Genomic DNA, 14,908 nt, shown 5'->3' on the forward strand with positions numbered 1-14,908 from the left:
CTTGAAAACTATTATAAACGCACCTTAAAATTTGAACTCTCTGCATACTCAACATACAGAAACTCACACAACAAAGTCTCTGCACAGCAATTCACACGCACTTCACCACATTCCAACAACAGACTAACACATAACCCGCAACAACAGCACATGGGAATTCTGGCACCGATCAAAAACTGCACCCAAGTTCAGCGAACGGCGCAAACCAAACTGAAGTAGCCAACTGGACATCACAACTCTCACTTTCCTATTCCCACTACATTCTACCAACCCCCTCACCTCCTCTCCCCCCTTCTTGACACCCTCCTTTTCAGATCCACCAAAGCACCTGGGAACTACAGCAGTGGCGACGGTGCGCGGTACAAATACCTTTAACATTAACATTAATATGTATAAACGTTAAAATAGAATAGCAAACCCATCCTTATATTCAGAGGTGAAGGTAAGAACGAAAAGATGAAAGGAAAAAGGAAGCAACCATTGAAGGAGCGTTAACCAAAACCATTTCTAATGGATGATTGTCTAACTTGGGCACCTTCCCTAGCATTGCACACTAAACAGTAATTGGCTGTAAAGGAAAGGACTAACTTCCAGGGAGCGACTTTGCAAATTTCAGAGATCTGGACGTTCATTTGGAGAGCACCATTAGCAGCTTCCCCTCTGGTAAGGTTACCCCTACACTTGTCTAGAAGGGTCTTGTTTGCCTCCCAACAACACACAGTATTGCAACCTACTATCCATATAGAAATTGATTTATTAGCCATTGGGACCGCCACCCTAGCTGCTCAAATATTGACAAAGTGTTGCTATGACTTTCTAATGGCTTTCTGTATTTAAATATAACGTAGATGCTCTTTTCACATTAATAGAGTCAAGAGATTGCTCTATTGTAATGGGCAGATTTGTAAAAATGTCAGTAATACAATGGTTTCATTAATGTGGTAGTCAGAGAAACAAATGTAAGGAAATAAGGCTCTGCACTAAAAGCTACTCTGTTAGTGTTCAAAACCATGCAAGGCTCTTTAATAGAGGGAATCGCAATAACCCTGCTAGCTCCTGCTCACCCTCTAGTAAAGCCACTTTCCTGGAAAGGTGTTGTGAATCTGACACCTGGCCAAGGTGTTGTGAATCTGACACTTGACCAAGAACTAACCCAATGGATGTACAGACCAACACACTGACCATAACTCACAGTAGTGCACTATTGTTAACAGCTGCCAGCCCGTATACTGGCTACCCACACCCTGTATATCGCTCTGCAACTCTGCACTTTAAACAATAAAATCAATTCAATTTTGTGGAGAGAGGTAACTAATTGGAGGGTTTGTCGTTAGTCCCACGTCTGGGCAGGATATGCCCAGATGTGGCTCCTTAGCCTGCTGGGCCTAGGGATCCGAGCTACACCTCACTGATGACGCCCAATGAGGCCAAAACATGTCTGGAGTTGCTTGGAGTCTCGACAGAGAGGATGTGACCAATTAGTTTGGTCTGGCTGCCTCTTTTGGAGTGGGACCAAGCCTGATTTGCATATGGTCTTTCCCCCTCTGTAATGGATTGGCCAGTTGGAGATTACCTCTAAACCTTCCAGCCATCACCGTTTTTGTGGTCTATGGATGTGTAGATGGGCATGGGTGACTGTGTGTAGAGGTGGGCTTGGTATTTTGTAGAGGTTGCATGTAGTCGAAAACTTTGTTTAGGCGACAGGTGGGCAGGAGGGGAAGACTAAAGAGTAGGTTAGTGACAATCGAGTTTGTGGAATAAAACCCGGTTGAGAGGTCATCAAATGTGTGGAGCACAATAGGGTACAGATACGTATTTTGGTATAGGTGTTGGCGCTGGTCTCATGATAAACAGGAATCTAAGCTCTGTCAATGTGGACTCTATGGTGAGACTTGCACTAGGGACTCAGGAGATAGAAAGTGAATTGGCAGTGCCAGCATTTAAGATCAGGGAAAAAGATAACTTTAGTCTTGGGAGTTGGGCATAAGACAGTTCAGTGAAAGACAGCGGTGATGCAGTTGTGTTCAGAGGGCAGGCGTGAATGCGGAAAAGGACAAGATGTGGGTGCCCTCTGCAGGTGTGGTAATATTATACAAAGGATGAGATGTTTGAGCAATGAGGTGGTGGAGCCGGACCACGATAGATCCTTTGGGGGCTAGGGGAGAGGGCTCTCCTCGCACAGTTGGGGGGTTCCCACCGATAGTCTAGTGTGGGGGGAAGGAGATGTTGTAGGTCCATGAGATAGAGATTGAGTGGTTAGAGGTACTCAAACTGATTTCTGTTCATAATAACGGTCCTCTTCCTTTTTGGACGATAGTAACATAATAAACCTCTCTACAAACTTTGCAATGCATATACAAGCTTATAGGATGGAGCAAAGTCTGTGATTCCCTGTGCAATTTAAAAAGGAAGATGGTTAAGAACTGTTTGAAAATAAATTTTTTCAACTGCACTGAAAATCCCTGCCTCAACTACAGTGTGTTATTTCATCAGAGCTGCTCTGTCTCTTGCTGACGTGAAAGAGGAAGAGGCGAGCTAGTATGCCCCCATCAGGCCTTCAGGGTGAGCTTCTAGCTTTCTGGTCGAAAAACATCAGAAAGGGGAATTTGGGTGTTTTCTTTCAATCTGAAGACAAACCCCGCCCCTACAACCTTCTGTCCCTGCCCACCTGCTCCTCACATCTCCTATATTTAATGACCAAAAACACCACAAAAGGAATCACTGTAGTTCGTTTCTGAAACTTAATCACTGCCCAGCCAAAACTTTAAGATACGTACCATCATCTCATGAAGAACAATTTTCAGGAGGCCGACGTCACTAAGCGGAGACCAGAACTCTGCGAGAGAAAAGCCCTGCGCAACATCGCTGGCACAGCCGTTGAGGACATGGTAAACAGCCTTAACTTTCCGCACCTTAACACACCAATTAAAAACATTAAAGGCTGCGTCACTCAACACGTGTCGGCATGCTGTTTCAGTTTGGGCCAGAACCTGAAAATTAAAATGGCAAAACTTCAGTAAATTATTAAACTTTGCAAGTAGATAAAGTGATACTGTCTGTAGGGCTGTAAACTATTATCAATATTTTCCATATGAATTCAAAACATTCTGATGCTACTTTCGGACATGTTTTCCATAGAACAGGTATAGAAATCATGGTTAACAAAAACAACAAAGTATTGAATACATATACCTTTCCCTAAGCCATAACAACACAATAACTCTTAGAAGAACATCTACTGCTGGAACAGGCACAAGTAGGCTTCAGACCGATGAGGAATGGAAACAGCACTGCTGTCAATCTGGGACGAACTAAAAGCTAACCCAGACTCGGACAAAGACACAGCACTAATACTTCTGGATATCTCTGCAGCATTCGACACAATCAACCACGACATCCTCATGGGGAGATTGGAAGAAATGGGAATCATCTATCAAGTCTTACTATGGATTAAATCCTTCCTATCAAACAGAACAGAAACCATATGGATCAAACCTTTCAAATCCACTCCAAGAGAATCCACCTGTGGAGTTCCACAAAGATCATTCCTATCCCCATTGCTCTTCAACATATACCTGACTCCACTAATCAATCTCATTAAAATACACGGCCTTACATGCTACAACTACGCTGATGACCCTCAGATTGTCTACCAGATACAAGATACCTAGGAAGGAAACAATGCTGGAAAGCTGTCTACAAGAACCCTACGGCTGGATGAACACCAACAGTCTCAAAATCAACCTGGGCAAAACAGAAATAGTAATCATATTCAAAAGCAGGGAAACCAATCACCACTACAACCCATGGCCGACAGAGCTAGGAACAGCACCGACCCCATCAACGATAGTAAAGAACCTGGGAGTCCCGATGGACAATGAACTAACATTATAGCCACAAGTAAACGCTATAATCGATAAATGCTTCTTTCTCCTGCACGCAGTAAAAAGGATCCCACCTTTCCTCTCTTTCACCCAAAAAATAATCACAATCATCGCTCTCATGTCCAGAGTTGACTATGCCAACAGCCTATACCTAGGAATGACAGAGCAATTACTAAAGAAACTTCAACGCATCCAAAACGCTGCGGCGAGACTCCTGCTCAAACTACCACAAAGAGAACACATTACAGCGAATAAAGTTCAAACAATGTGCATAACGCACAGAGCATTTCACAATGAAGTAGCAGAGTTCCTAAATAAAAAATAACCATCTACCATCCGACAAGACCACTCGGATAAAGCAACGCCATTCATCTGGAACCAAAACCATACAACAAAAGAAAATTAAGAGGATCATCTTTCTCTCACCTGGCATCAATAACCTGGAATAAACTACCAAAAAACATACGCAACACAAGGCATCTTCTGGAATTCAGGGAAGTACTCAAAACGTGGCTATTTGCTCCAGAACAAGAAGGAAACGACTCAGAACCACAAACCCATCGGGAGACTAGACTCCCAACGATGAACCTGCAACTTCACTTAATCCTCCCGATCCAGAGGGCGGGAGGAGGACACATACCGCTAACACTTAAAGGAAACCTAGATAGGTAAGTACCCCCACACTGATGGGCAGGGAAGGACCAAAATCCTCTGCCCTAAACCGTGCAAACCCTGAATGGGAACATGCCTGCACTAGCCAGATACACATACCACTAGAGTAATACAAAGGAACCCATAGCATCCAACTGAATCCTCCCTAACCAGAGGTCAGGATGGAGGACGCCCTATCAACCCTTGTCCTCATTGCGACTATCTGTCAGAGGAACTTAGATGGGAAAGACGACACACAAGATGGGCAGGGAAAGACCAGACTAACCCAAGCTAAGTCTTGCTATCCCTGAACGAGGAAACTCACCAGCACCAGCCAGATACACATCCAACTAGAGTAATACAAAGGAAACTGCCACTCTGCAAGGTGCCTGCTAACTAGACGAACAATTTAAAAATGCCAGACACACAGGATAACCATACATGCTGAATGCAGAAACGCCAAGAAAAAGGTAAGAAAAGCCTGCTAACCAAACTCTAAAATCTCAACTTTCTGCATACACTCCTCATACTGAAACTTACACAACCACTTCTCTGCACAGCAATCCGCACATACTTGACCACATTGCAACAATAGGTGAACAACACATAACCCAGCACAACAGCACATGGGAATTTGCACCAACCGGAAAACGCACTTAAGCTCGGGCAACGGTGCAAATCAAACCGAAGCGGCCAACAGAACATCACTACTCTCACTACCCTATTCCCACTACACCCTAACTTCCCCCCTCCTTTTTCAGATCCGCCACAGGGCCTGGGGACCACTTTCAGTGGTGAAGGTGCACTGTATAAATACTGAAAATATTAACTAATTAGACCTGAGAGTGTTTCGCGCTTTGCATCCAAGGTACTTAACAAATGGAATCCTAAACTGTGAAGTAACAGTGATTAAGAGGACAGCATTTTATAACAAACTGGAATTCACTAAGTTAATGTGAATCTCTCTGTGATGTAACAGGATTCATTTTAACAGTGTTAATTTTATAACAAATTGGAATCAAAAGTACCAGAACCGTAAACATGCAACTTGCTCTTTAACCTGCATAATTACCTGAATGCACACTATTGTCATTTTTTATTAAAGTATTCAGATTGGGAAAAATTACAAACTGTGATGTAACAGACTCTTTATTTTCGTGAATGTAAGACTTCAAATCTAAGTTAGGCTAAGATACCGATGGACTCATTTCTTAAAGCACAATTGATTCAGACACCTACATGCACGAGTAATTTAGTTTTTTCGTGTTGATGGACCGTTTGGATACCTTGAATGCAAAGCGCGAAACACTCTCAGGTCTAATTAGTTAATATTTTCAGTACTGTTTCCCTTTACAGTCTAAGGGTAATAGACCTCTGTTACGCGGCTTTGCATCTACTTCATTCAAATATTGTGAGGAGCGCCGGAATCAGCCCAAGACTGTTCATTTTTGCGCACTGTATAAATACTTTTAACATTCACATTTATCCTACCTATAAAATTGTCAAATGTTTGTATCCATTCATATCCCTTGACAAGAGAATTTTTTATATTCAAATGAATGCATTTGCTTCTTTGAATCAACACTTCCAAGTACCTTCCCATCTGTTAACTGATGACCATGTTAAAATAACTTAAGTTTAAAAATGAACTTGAATTATTCAAGATGTCACTAACGTATCTATCCGAGAGGGGACTCTAGGTCTCCAGCTCTTTCATTATATCATGAGGTACACAATGAAGTTGTTGTTAAAAGAAAAGGCAGTTTTAACCAGTCTCCCTCACATCCCAACTCCTTTATCCTATCATTCACAAGTGTGATGTGTTGCCCAACCTCCGTCTCACTGACCAGGCGGGGAGGATGTTGGGGGCAATCAGGTCGCAATCTGCGGTAGCAAAATAAACACAGCCAGCCAGGGATAGTGTTGGATCGGCTCTCCCCGGTTTCCGGTGTTTGCTTTTTTTTTAATTTTCTTTTATCGCTCACTTCCTCTCATGAGGCGGGCTCCCCCCTCACTCACGTGATAAGAGTCAGGCGGAACACCACATTCCTCCAACACTTGCAATTGTTTTGAATATTTTCTGTTTTATGACATCTCTGTCCTCGTTTGCCGGCGTGTTCTTTCAGACAAGGTATCCCACCCATGTATGACGTACCCTTGCAAACAGGAGGGTCGGGATCTTTGCCCCAGTCCGTATCGTGTGGTTGTTCTTCCTGTAATAAGGCTTTGCTCCTCCATCCTTGGGGAGTCAGGGCCAGGAATTGTCTGTGCTGGGGGGGGTGTCCTCTATTTCGGGGATCCTGTCCCCTCTGATCTCTTCTCCTTGCCGATGTGGTGCTTCTGGTCCCTCAGGCATGGCAGACAGTTCTTTCCACAGCGACGTATGTACACATTGCGAGTTACTACTTCATGCCCTCTCGCTGCCATCACCATGCTGTGATCGGATCCTAGCACAGTTCATGGATGAGAGTCGTATGACAGTGACATTTTCTTCGGTGGGGGCCGATTCTCGACTAGCATGTTATCTCCAGTTGGGATCTCTCGGTGTAGTGCTCAGCGAGCCTGACTTCCTTATCGTTGTGTTGTGTCCGGGCTCTCTTTATGAGTTCAGTGTCTGGCGCTGGGGCTACCCAGTTCCGGTGTGGCGGTAGCTCTGCTTGAATTGGTACTTCAAACATTAATGCCACCGGACTGACTGTTGTAGCAGTGTGAGGAGTCTGGCAGTGGGATCGAAGAAAATGGTACACAGCTGGCAGCCACAGCAGTTGTTGGTCCTCTGCTATTCCTATGACTTTGTTTAGTGACCCCATGCACCTTTCTGCAACACTGTTTGCTTGTGGCCAGCAGGGGGTAATTCTCTGGTGGCAGATTTTGCTGGGAACCGCCGCAATTCATGGCTGGTGAAAGGAGGCCCATTATCGCTTTTCATTTTGCTTGGCAGGCCATGGATAGCGAAGATTTACTCCAGTGCGGTTTCAACAGACGGAGCGTCAGTAGACGGTATGGGTTCAACTTTGTGGTAGTGACTGAATCAGTCTACTGCTACGAGGAGGTAGCCTTTGCCAGCGATGGTGCAAAAGTCTACACTGATTTGATTCCCATCAGGTGTTACTCCTGGGTGCACTGGTGATCGGTACTGGCGCCATTAGTCTTCTGGAGTATTGACATGCGAGACAGGTTTCTACCAGGTCAACTACCTGCTGTTGTTTTCTTGGCATACAGATGCTGGACTTGAGGTACACTGGAGTCTTTACTGTTCCTTTGTGTCCCTCATGTGCCAGTCGTAGTGCTCGTTCTTCTAGAGTTTTGGGTAGCACAATGCGATGCCCTTTCAGGATGGCCCCTTTGTTGGAGATGGTTAGTTAATTTCTGATTCCACACAGGGCCTGTAGTTTCTCCTCTGCTGCCGCTGTGCGGTTTGCCACGGCTGACAAAGTTTTTCCAGTCTCCTGACTGTATAGTTTGTTTGGTCCGCTGGAGGCAGGTGTGTTTTTCTGTCTCTTCCACTATTTCAGGTAGTGTCATGGCCTTTGGTCGGGCGCATGCCACTACATGGCATACATGTCCTCTGTCTCTCGTGCATGTTCCTCTTGTTGGGTGACTGGCCGCGGAGTCTGCAGGATGGCCGGCTTCTGCTCGGAATGTTACGTCAATGTTGTATGGTTGTAATTGCAGAATCCACTTTTCTAGTCAGGCTGGCGGATGCTGGGCGGACCCTTTGAATATGGGGATCCAGGGTTTATGATCCGTGAAGGATTTGGCTGGTTGACCTAACAAGTATACCTGAAAGTGGCAACACCCTCATAATATCGCCAGTGCCTCTTTCTCTATGTGGACATAGTTCTGTTCAGTTTTTGTTAAGGCCTGACTGGCAAATGCAATTGGAAACACAGTGCCCTCTTGATCAACTTGGGTTAGTACCTCTGCTAGGCGGACAGGGCTGGCATCTACTAGCAGTTCGGTAGTGCGGCCTATGTTAAAAAACACCATTCTGGCAGTGCTAGAGAGCGAGTCTTTGATCTGTTCAAAGGCGTTCTGGTGTTCTTTCCATTCCCAAGGTTTCTTTCATGGTCAGTTTCCCCAGTGGGGCAGCAACGGTGGCGAGATCTGGGATAAACCTGGCACAGTAGGTTGCCATGTCCATGAAGTTCTTGATTACAGAGGCGGGAGCGTCTGCTTCTTTTATGTCTGCGACTTTGGAAGGATCTGGTAACACTAACTCTGCATTAAAGACATATCTGAAAAAACTAAGCTTGCTCTTGCCAAATTCACATTTTTCTGCATGCAAGGTAAGGCTGGGCTCTTCTAGGCATTACAATACGGCTTCTAGTCGGTCGTGGTGTTCCTGTGTGGTCTTGACCAGGATGTCGTCACTGATGTTAGTGGTGCCTGGGAGGTCATGTAGTACCTTCTGGATTTCACGCTGGAAGACTTCAGCTGCTGATGAGATTCCACAATCAGGCCCAGGTGTGACAAGAACATGAGGAGGGATTCTAGTCTTGCGTCTTCTACATATAGACAGGCCCTGCATGTCGTTCCATTGTATGTCAGGTCTGATTCAGGCAGACCACAGCAAAATGGTTCAGCCGTTTACACTTGCGGCAGGTAACTGCTACTACTAGTTACTAGTGCCGGACATGTGCCAGGGGCTTCTGCACCATTTGCAGGATTCCTGTCATTTGCTGAACATCTGGGGCATGGTGTTCGCAGGTCTCCTCCCCTCTGGTCTCAGTTTGATGGCCGCTATGCCTTCATCTTCTCTAATGTTGTCAAGGGGGAATCTGTCGACATAGTCGACATGCAAGTGCCGAAGGGCCCAACCGGCTGCAGTAATGTTCCTTGTACCACTCTTAAAGTGTGACCTGGCAGACATTTCTGGTAAACTATACAATTATGTAGAAATTCAGACATATATTCATACAAGTTAGGCATGTATCAGTCCTCACATAGCCCTGCAGCCACGTGCTCTTTCGACATGTGGGTCGGGTAGTGGAGCTTTTCCAGAGCCACATTTAACAGCTTTTTTGGCATTACCACTTTGCCTGTGCTGTTCTGTCACTAAATTAAAGACCGAAGTGGAGAGGACTAGTGGGTGATGTCAGAAGGAGTTAACAAGAAATTCACATTTGCCTTAACGTACTATCTAGATCAAGTCAATAAGATGCTGCTGATGCAACCTGTCGACATGATGGAGCAGAGTCAAAAATAACCAAATGTGATAACAAAATAATGCAGTGCAGAGCTTATGCATATGTACCTTTTTGATGCTTTCACCATTTTTAAAAAGTTTGGAATAAACTGTAATAAAAAAGACAAATGTAATCAGTTGGCGACAGAGAGCAACCCCTTTTATTCCATAGCTCTTTTTCCTCGTCTGATGCTTCCCCTTGTAATTCTATTATATGCACTATTGGGGTTGCAGTAAAGCTTTCTGGTGGAGCGTCTTTTCCTTTAGTTGTTTTCATCAATGCTACAAGTGGTATTTTCTCCTCCTCGCAAGGGAACAGCAAATGCAATCTTTCTGGCAGATTTGCTGCTTCTTTAGCTGCTCTGTCCGCTTTTTCATTACCCAATAAAATAATGTCTTGCCCTTCTGTATGGGCCATCCACTTTATTATTTCTGATTCTACTGGGAGTGGCAACATTTCCAATAGTTAACCCAAAAGTGCTGAGTTCTGTACTGGTGTACCATCACTTGGCCTGAATCCTCTCCCCATCTTGCTAACCCCGAATGTACGGTGGATATTACGTATGCAGTCTCAGAAAATATTTACTGCATGCCCTTCTGATATGTTGAGCGTCTCTATTAACGCTTTCAATTCTGCTGCTTGTGCAGAGTAGTGCGACGGCAGACATGTTTGCACTATCAATAATTCTTCTTGTGAATGCTGTGTCTGTGCCCTACTACTGCAGGCCCAGAGTGCCTCTGTTCCTTATTTGGGTCGATACTTGATCTCCGGTCAATAAAGATCATATAAAGATATTGTCCCCTCCTTGAATCACTTCTTTTACTAAGGGGTTACCTTCACTCCTGTCTATGCACACCTCACAATCATGTATGTAATCTCCCTCCTCATATGATTCTGCAATTAATTCTGCTGGGTTTATTTTCCTGCACCTTACCACCTCTATTGCAGCATTTGTCAGTATAATTTGGAAACCGGAAAATCTCTGAGTTGTCAATGTTGATTTGGGCCTTTTTAGTATCGCGAATAATACATTTTCCCTGTACACTTACAAAATGACTAGGCACCCCATCGTTATTGACGCTTTCTCAATTGCCTGTTCACAAGGAAAGTGTCCCTGCATCACAGGGTCATGCGATCCGCTGTAGTAGGGCAGTGGCTTGTGACCCTGTTCCTTATGTGTCAGCACGGTGGTCATGACTTTGCCGTCTGAGTGAGAAAACAAGTGAAACTTGTCTTTATAGTAGGGTGCAGCTAGTACTGGTGCGTGTGCCAACTCATGTTTGTGTTCAAATTCTCATTGATTTCTGCTGTCCATTTCATGTTCATTTTGTTTTTCTGAGCTTCCTTAAGTGCTTGGAGAAGCAGCCTGGTGTATGTGGTGTAGTCAAAACCCATGCCCTGCAGTGATTGCATAAGCCCATGAACTATTGCATTTCTTTTACCGTTTTTTGGTCAGGGTGTTTTATGTATTGCCTCCACTCTTTCTGGCATTATCTTTCTCCCTTCTGCTGATAAAATCTGACCCAAGTAAACCACTTCCTTTTGACAGTACTGCAGTTTCTCTTTGTTCGCCTTATATGCCTTTTCAGCCAGTAACGCAGTAATGTTACAGGGAGTGCTTTATGCACTCTTCTTTCGTTGTGCTGCACACAAAAAGGAATCCAGGTATTGATCACTGTACTCTCTACTTGCAAATTGCTTGAATCCATTTGTATAACTCTGTTACATATGCGGTGTCCCTCACAGTACCCCGCCCCTGAGGCATTCTCGTGTGTTTGAATCTTGTCACGCGATAATGCGACCCCTAGCGTCAGGATGCAGGGCAATAGAAAAGAAGGCATTCTATGAATCCACTACTGTGAAGTAGTAAGTCTCTGCTCGGACGTTATAGAACATTTTCGCTGGGTTTGGAACCAGAGGATATTCTGCCTCTATAATGTTATTAAAAGGGCAAAATCCTGAATAAAAAGCCACGCCCCTCCTTTTGATTTTTTTAATCGGATAGATTGCTGTGCTGCATGGTGAGGTAGACTCCTGTATAATGCCTTGCTGCCATAGGGTGTGCAGCGTCCCATATATGCCTTTGTCTGCTTCTCGTGAAAGGGGCTATTGCTTTACTCGTGGTAACAGTGCTCCTTTTATCTTAATGTGAACTGACGCTTTTAGTATTCCCACGTCATGAGGCCCTGTTGTCCATAAACTCTTTGGTACTTTCTGCAAATTCTCCTTCATGTATTTTGTTTCTTTTTTCACCAATTGTGTCTTCTGGGGCAGTCCTCATTCCTTTATCTGCACTGGACAGGGTATGCTCAACTCAAACACAATCAACTCCTTCCTCCCCGTCTAGTGAAGCGAACAATTCGGTGTCAGTCACTCCTGTCAGTGTTAGTATGGGATTCGTGCACAATAACGATCGCCATTCCATGTTGTCATCTGTAGCAACCAAAATAATCATGCCTTTTTTCACTACCTCCTCTTCCAAGTATAGTAGTGTGAATGTGCCTGATGAAATGGTGGAAGGGCATTGTGGTCTGCATAGGAATTCATTTGATAGTCTAAAAACCTTACCCTGTATCCCTGGTACCCATCGTAGCAGCATCTGCATCCCATACAAGAACAAATGTGTGTGGGTATCCCTCAATGTGCTGTGTGCGTAGTAGGCTTGTATCAGCACTCCCACTTGGTTGGGTACATCCCAGGTGTGGTGCACACCATCCCTTTCTCCAAGAATGAAACTGTGACGTTGAATTTGCTTGATAAGTCTCTCCCCAATATGTTAATGGGCATGTCTTTTGAATACAATAGTGGCGCTACTATATGCTGGGTCCCCATTGTCAATGGTAAATCTTTGGTCAGAGTATCCTCTTGCATGGGCCCCGAAAAGCTTTGCATGTCCAATTTCTTGTTAGATAGTGGGAATCCACCTTGCTTTATACAGGACCTAGTAACTCCCTTGTCTATTAGAAAGGAAAAATCCCTCCGTACTATTTCAACCGCTACCTCGGGCTCCTCTTCGGGGTCTACAGTTACTGCTAGGACAGGACACACTCGTACTTCCCGTGAGCAACCCTATTGGGAAAGTATTGTTTGAGGATGTGAAGCTATTTCTTCACACCACTGCTACTCCTGTGTAAAGAGGCACCTCATTCTGCCCCAATATTGCCACCTTCCCATGCGTGGTTGTCTGCGCTGGTGCCTGTAATACGCTCAGCGTGCCCTGTGCTTCTGCTCCCCCTAGAGTCGATCCTTGCCCTTGCGTAGGCATAACCTGTGTCTTCGTGGGCTGCACTTGCATCTGTTGCTGCAGCACCACGTGTGCCTGCTGCGGTTGTACGTACGTCTGTGTGTATTGCAGTTGTGGCTGCATTCTGTCTTGCAGTCCTGCTTGTGGAATGAGAGGGTACGTTTGCGCAAACTTGTATAATACAATTATGGGATAATTCCGAGATGTGAGGAGAGAAAGAGTGGAGTAGAAGTTGACACCAATGTTTTTTGCCTCGCAGGAAGGTGAAGGAAGAGGGCCCAAGGCGGGCAGCCAAAGAGGGAAAGCAGGGGCAGGAGTCCCAATGAGAAGGATCTCTGTTTTACTGGCATTAAGGCTGAGCTCATTGGAGGCATACCAATCCCGAATTGTCGATAGTCAGTCAGGAAGGAGCGAGAGAGGATAGGAGGCTGAAGGGAGCCTGAAGGAAAGCGGAGTGTCATCTGCATAACACTGAAAGTTAGAGAAGGTAGAGATCAGGTGGGCCAAAGGGGCCCTGTGGAGGTTGAAAAACGAGGGTGAGAGGATAGTGCCTTTGGGACGCCACAGGTAAAGAGAGGTGGCAGAGAGAAAGGGACCAAGTTGGACCTGAGAGGGGCGGTCCAAGAGTAAGGAGGTTAGCCACCCCAGTGCCTGATCTGTGGTACCCAGGTTCTCACAGAGTCGATTGATCAGGATGGCATGGTTGGCTGTGTCAAAAAGCAGAGGAAGAATCCAGGAGGATGAGGATAGAAGTGAGATTAGAGTCAAGATTGGAGAGAAAGCCTTCATGGGTGTTCAGGAGAGCAGTTTCTGTGCTTCTGGCAGCTCTGAAGCCAGACTGATGGTCATAGAGACAACCAACAGAGTAAACTAGCCGATAGCCAGCTTTTCCAAGAGTATCCCCAGAAAAGGGGTGATGGAGAGTGGGCGATAGTTTTTCAGGCAGGTAGGATCGGCGGACGGGAGTGCTTAAGGGGAGAGGGGAAGTTCCAAAGGGGAAAGATTGATTACAGAAATCGGCCAAGGCAGGAGCGACGATGTCAATATGGTCTTTGATGGTTCTACAGGAGCAGGGGAGCACATGTTTGGATGACACTTTCATAGATCGGACTGGTCTAAAAACTTTGTCAGGGAGAAAGGAGGATGAGAGGGAGATGGCAAGCTGGCCAAAGGGGGGAGGGGGGGCGAGAGAGGAAGATGAGATAGAGGACAGGATGTTCTGAGTTTTAGCAGAGAAGTGAGAGGCCAGAGCAGTACAGAGGACCTGGGAGGGAACAGGAGAAGTAGAGACTGCAACAGGATTGGCCAGCTCCTTGTAGATGATAAAGAGTTTGTCAGAAGTTGTCAGAGGTCGCAGAGACGCAGGCTTGAATGTGTGCTCTCTTCTTGGACAGGACAGAGAATCTGTATTGCCTTTGGGGCAGGTGGTAGGCCAGTTTCTCAGAGGATGAGCCGGAAGCCCTCCACTTCTTCTCAGCCACCCTGCACTTGCATTTCAGGATGGTGAGGTCGGAATCAAACCAAGAGTTGCACTTGGAGGTAGGCTTCAGCCAGATTCTCACGAAAGGGGCAAGGATGTCCAGGGTGTTGGAAATAGAAGAACAAGTTACTTCTTACCTTGTAACGTTCTTTCGATGGGCTGTTCCTCCGATGTATTCCTTATCTTAGATATCTCTTTCCAGCTTTGCTGGCCTCGGAAAAAATTTTCTCTAGAGGGCGCTGCGCGTCGACGTCTGCCGAGTCGATGTCCCTCGATAGCCGCCGTATTGACGTCGACGGCATCCTGCCTATAAGGCCGCGTGCAGCGTCCGTTGCTCAGTTCCGTTTTGTAGCCCACAATAATTCTTTCTGGACTAGACTAATCACCCTGAAGGAGCGTAAGCTGCAACAAGGGAAGTAGTACTGCGGGGATGGATGGGAGGGTCGATGAGGAATACGTC

At 45.5% G+C, this 14,908-nt stretch overlaps 1 protein-coding gene across 1 annotated transcript in view; it reads right to left on the reverse strand.

Moving 5' to 3' along the window:
- Window positions 1-14,908, reverse strand: part of LOC138513680 (V-type proton ATPase 116 kDa subunit a 4-like) — a 4,716,919-nt gene that overhangs the window by 3,242,149 nt on the left and 1,459,862 nt on the right. Inside the window, exon 10 of the mRNA XM_069628745.1 lies at window positions 2,778-2,990. Within this exon, the coding sequence (XP_069484846.1) occupies window positions 2,778-2,990 (213 nt within the window). The remainder of the gene's footprint in view (window positions 1-2,777; window positions 2,991-14,908) is intronic.

This window comes from Ambystoma mexicanum, chromosome 12 (assembly GCF_040938575.1).
Source record: "Ambystoma mexicanum isolate Mex_15411 chromosome 12, UKY_AmexF1_1, whole genome shotgun sequence".
NCBI lineage: Eukaryota > Metazoa > Chordata > Amphibia > Caudata > Ambystomatidae > Ambystoma > Ambystoma mexicanum.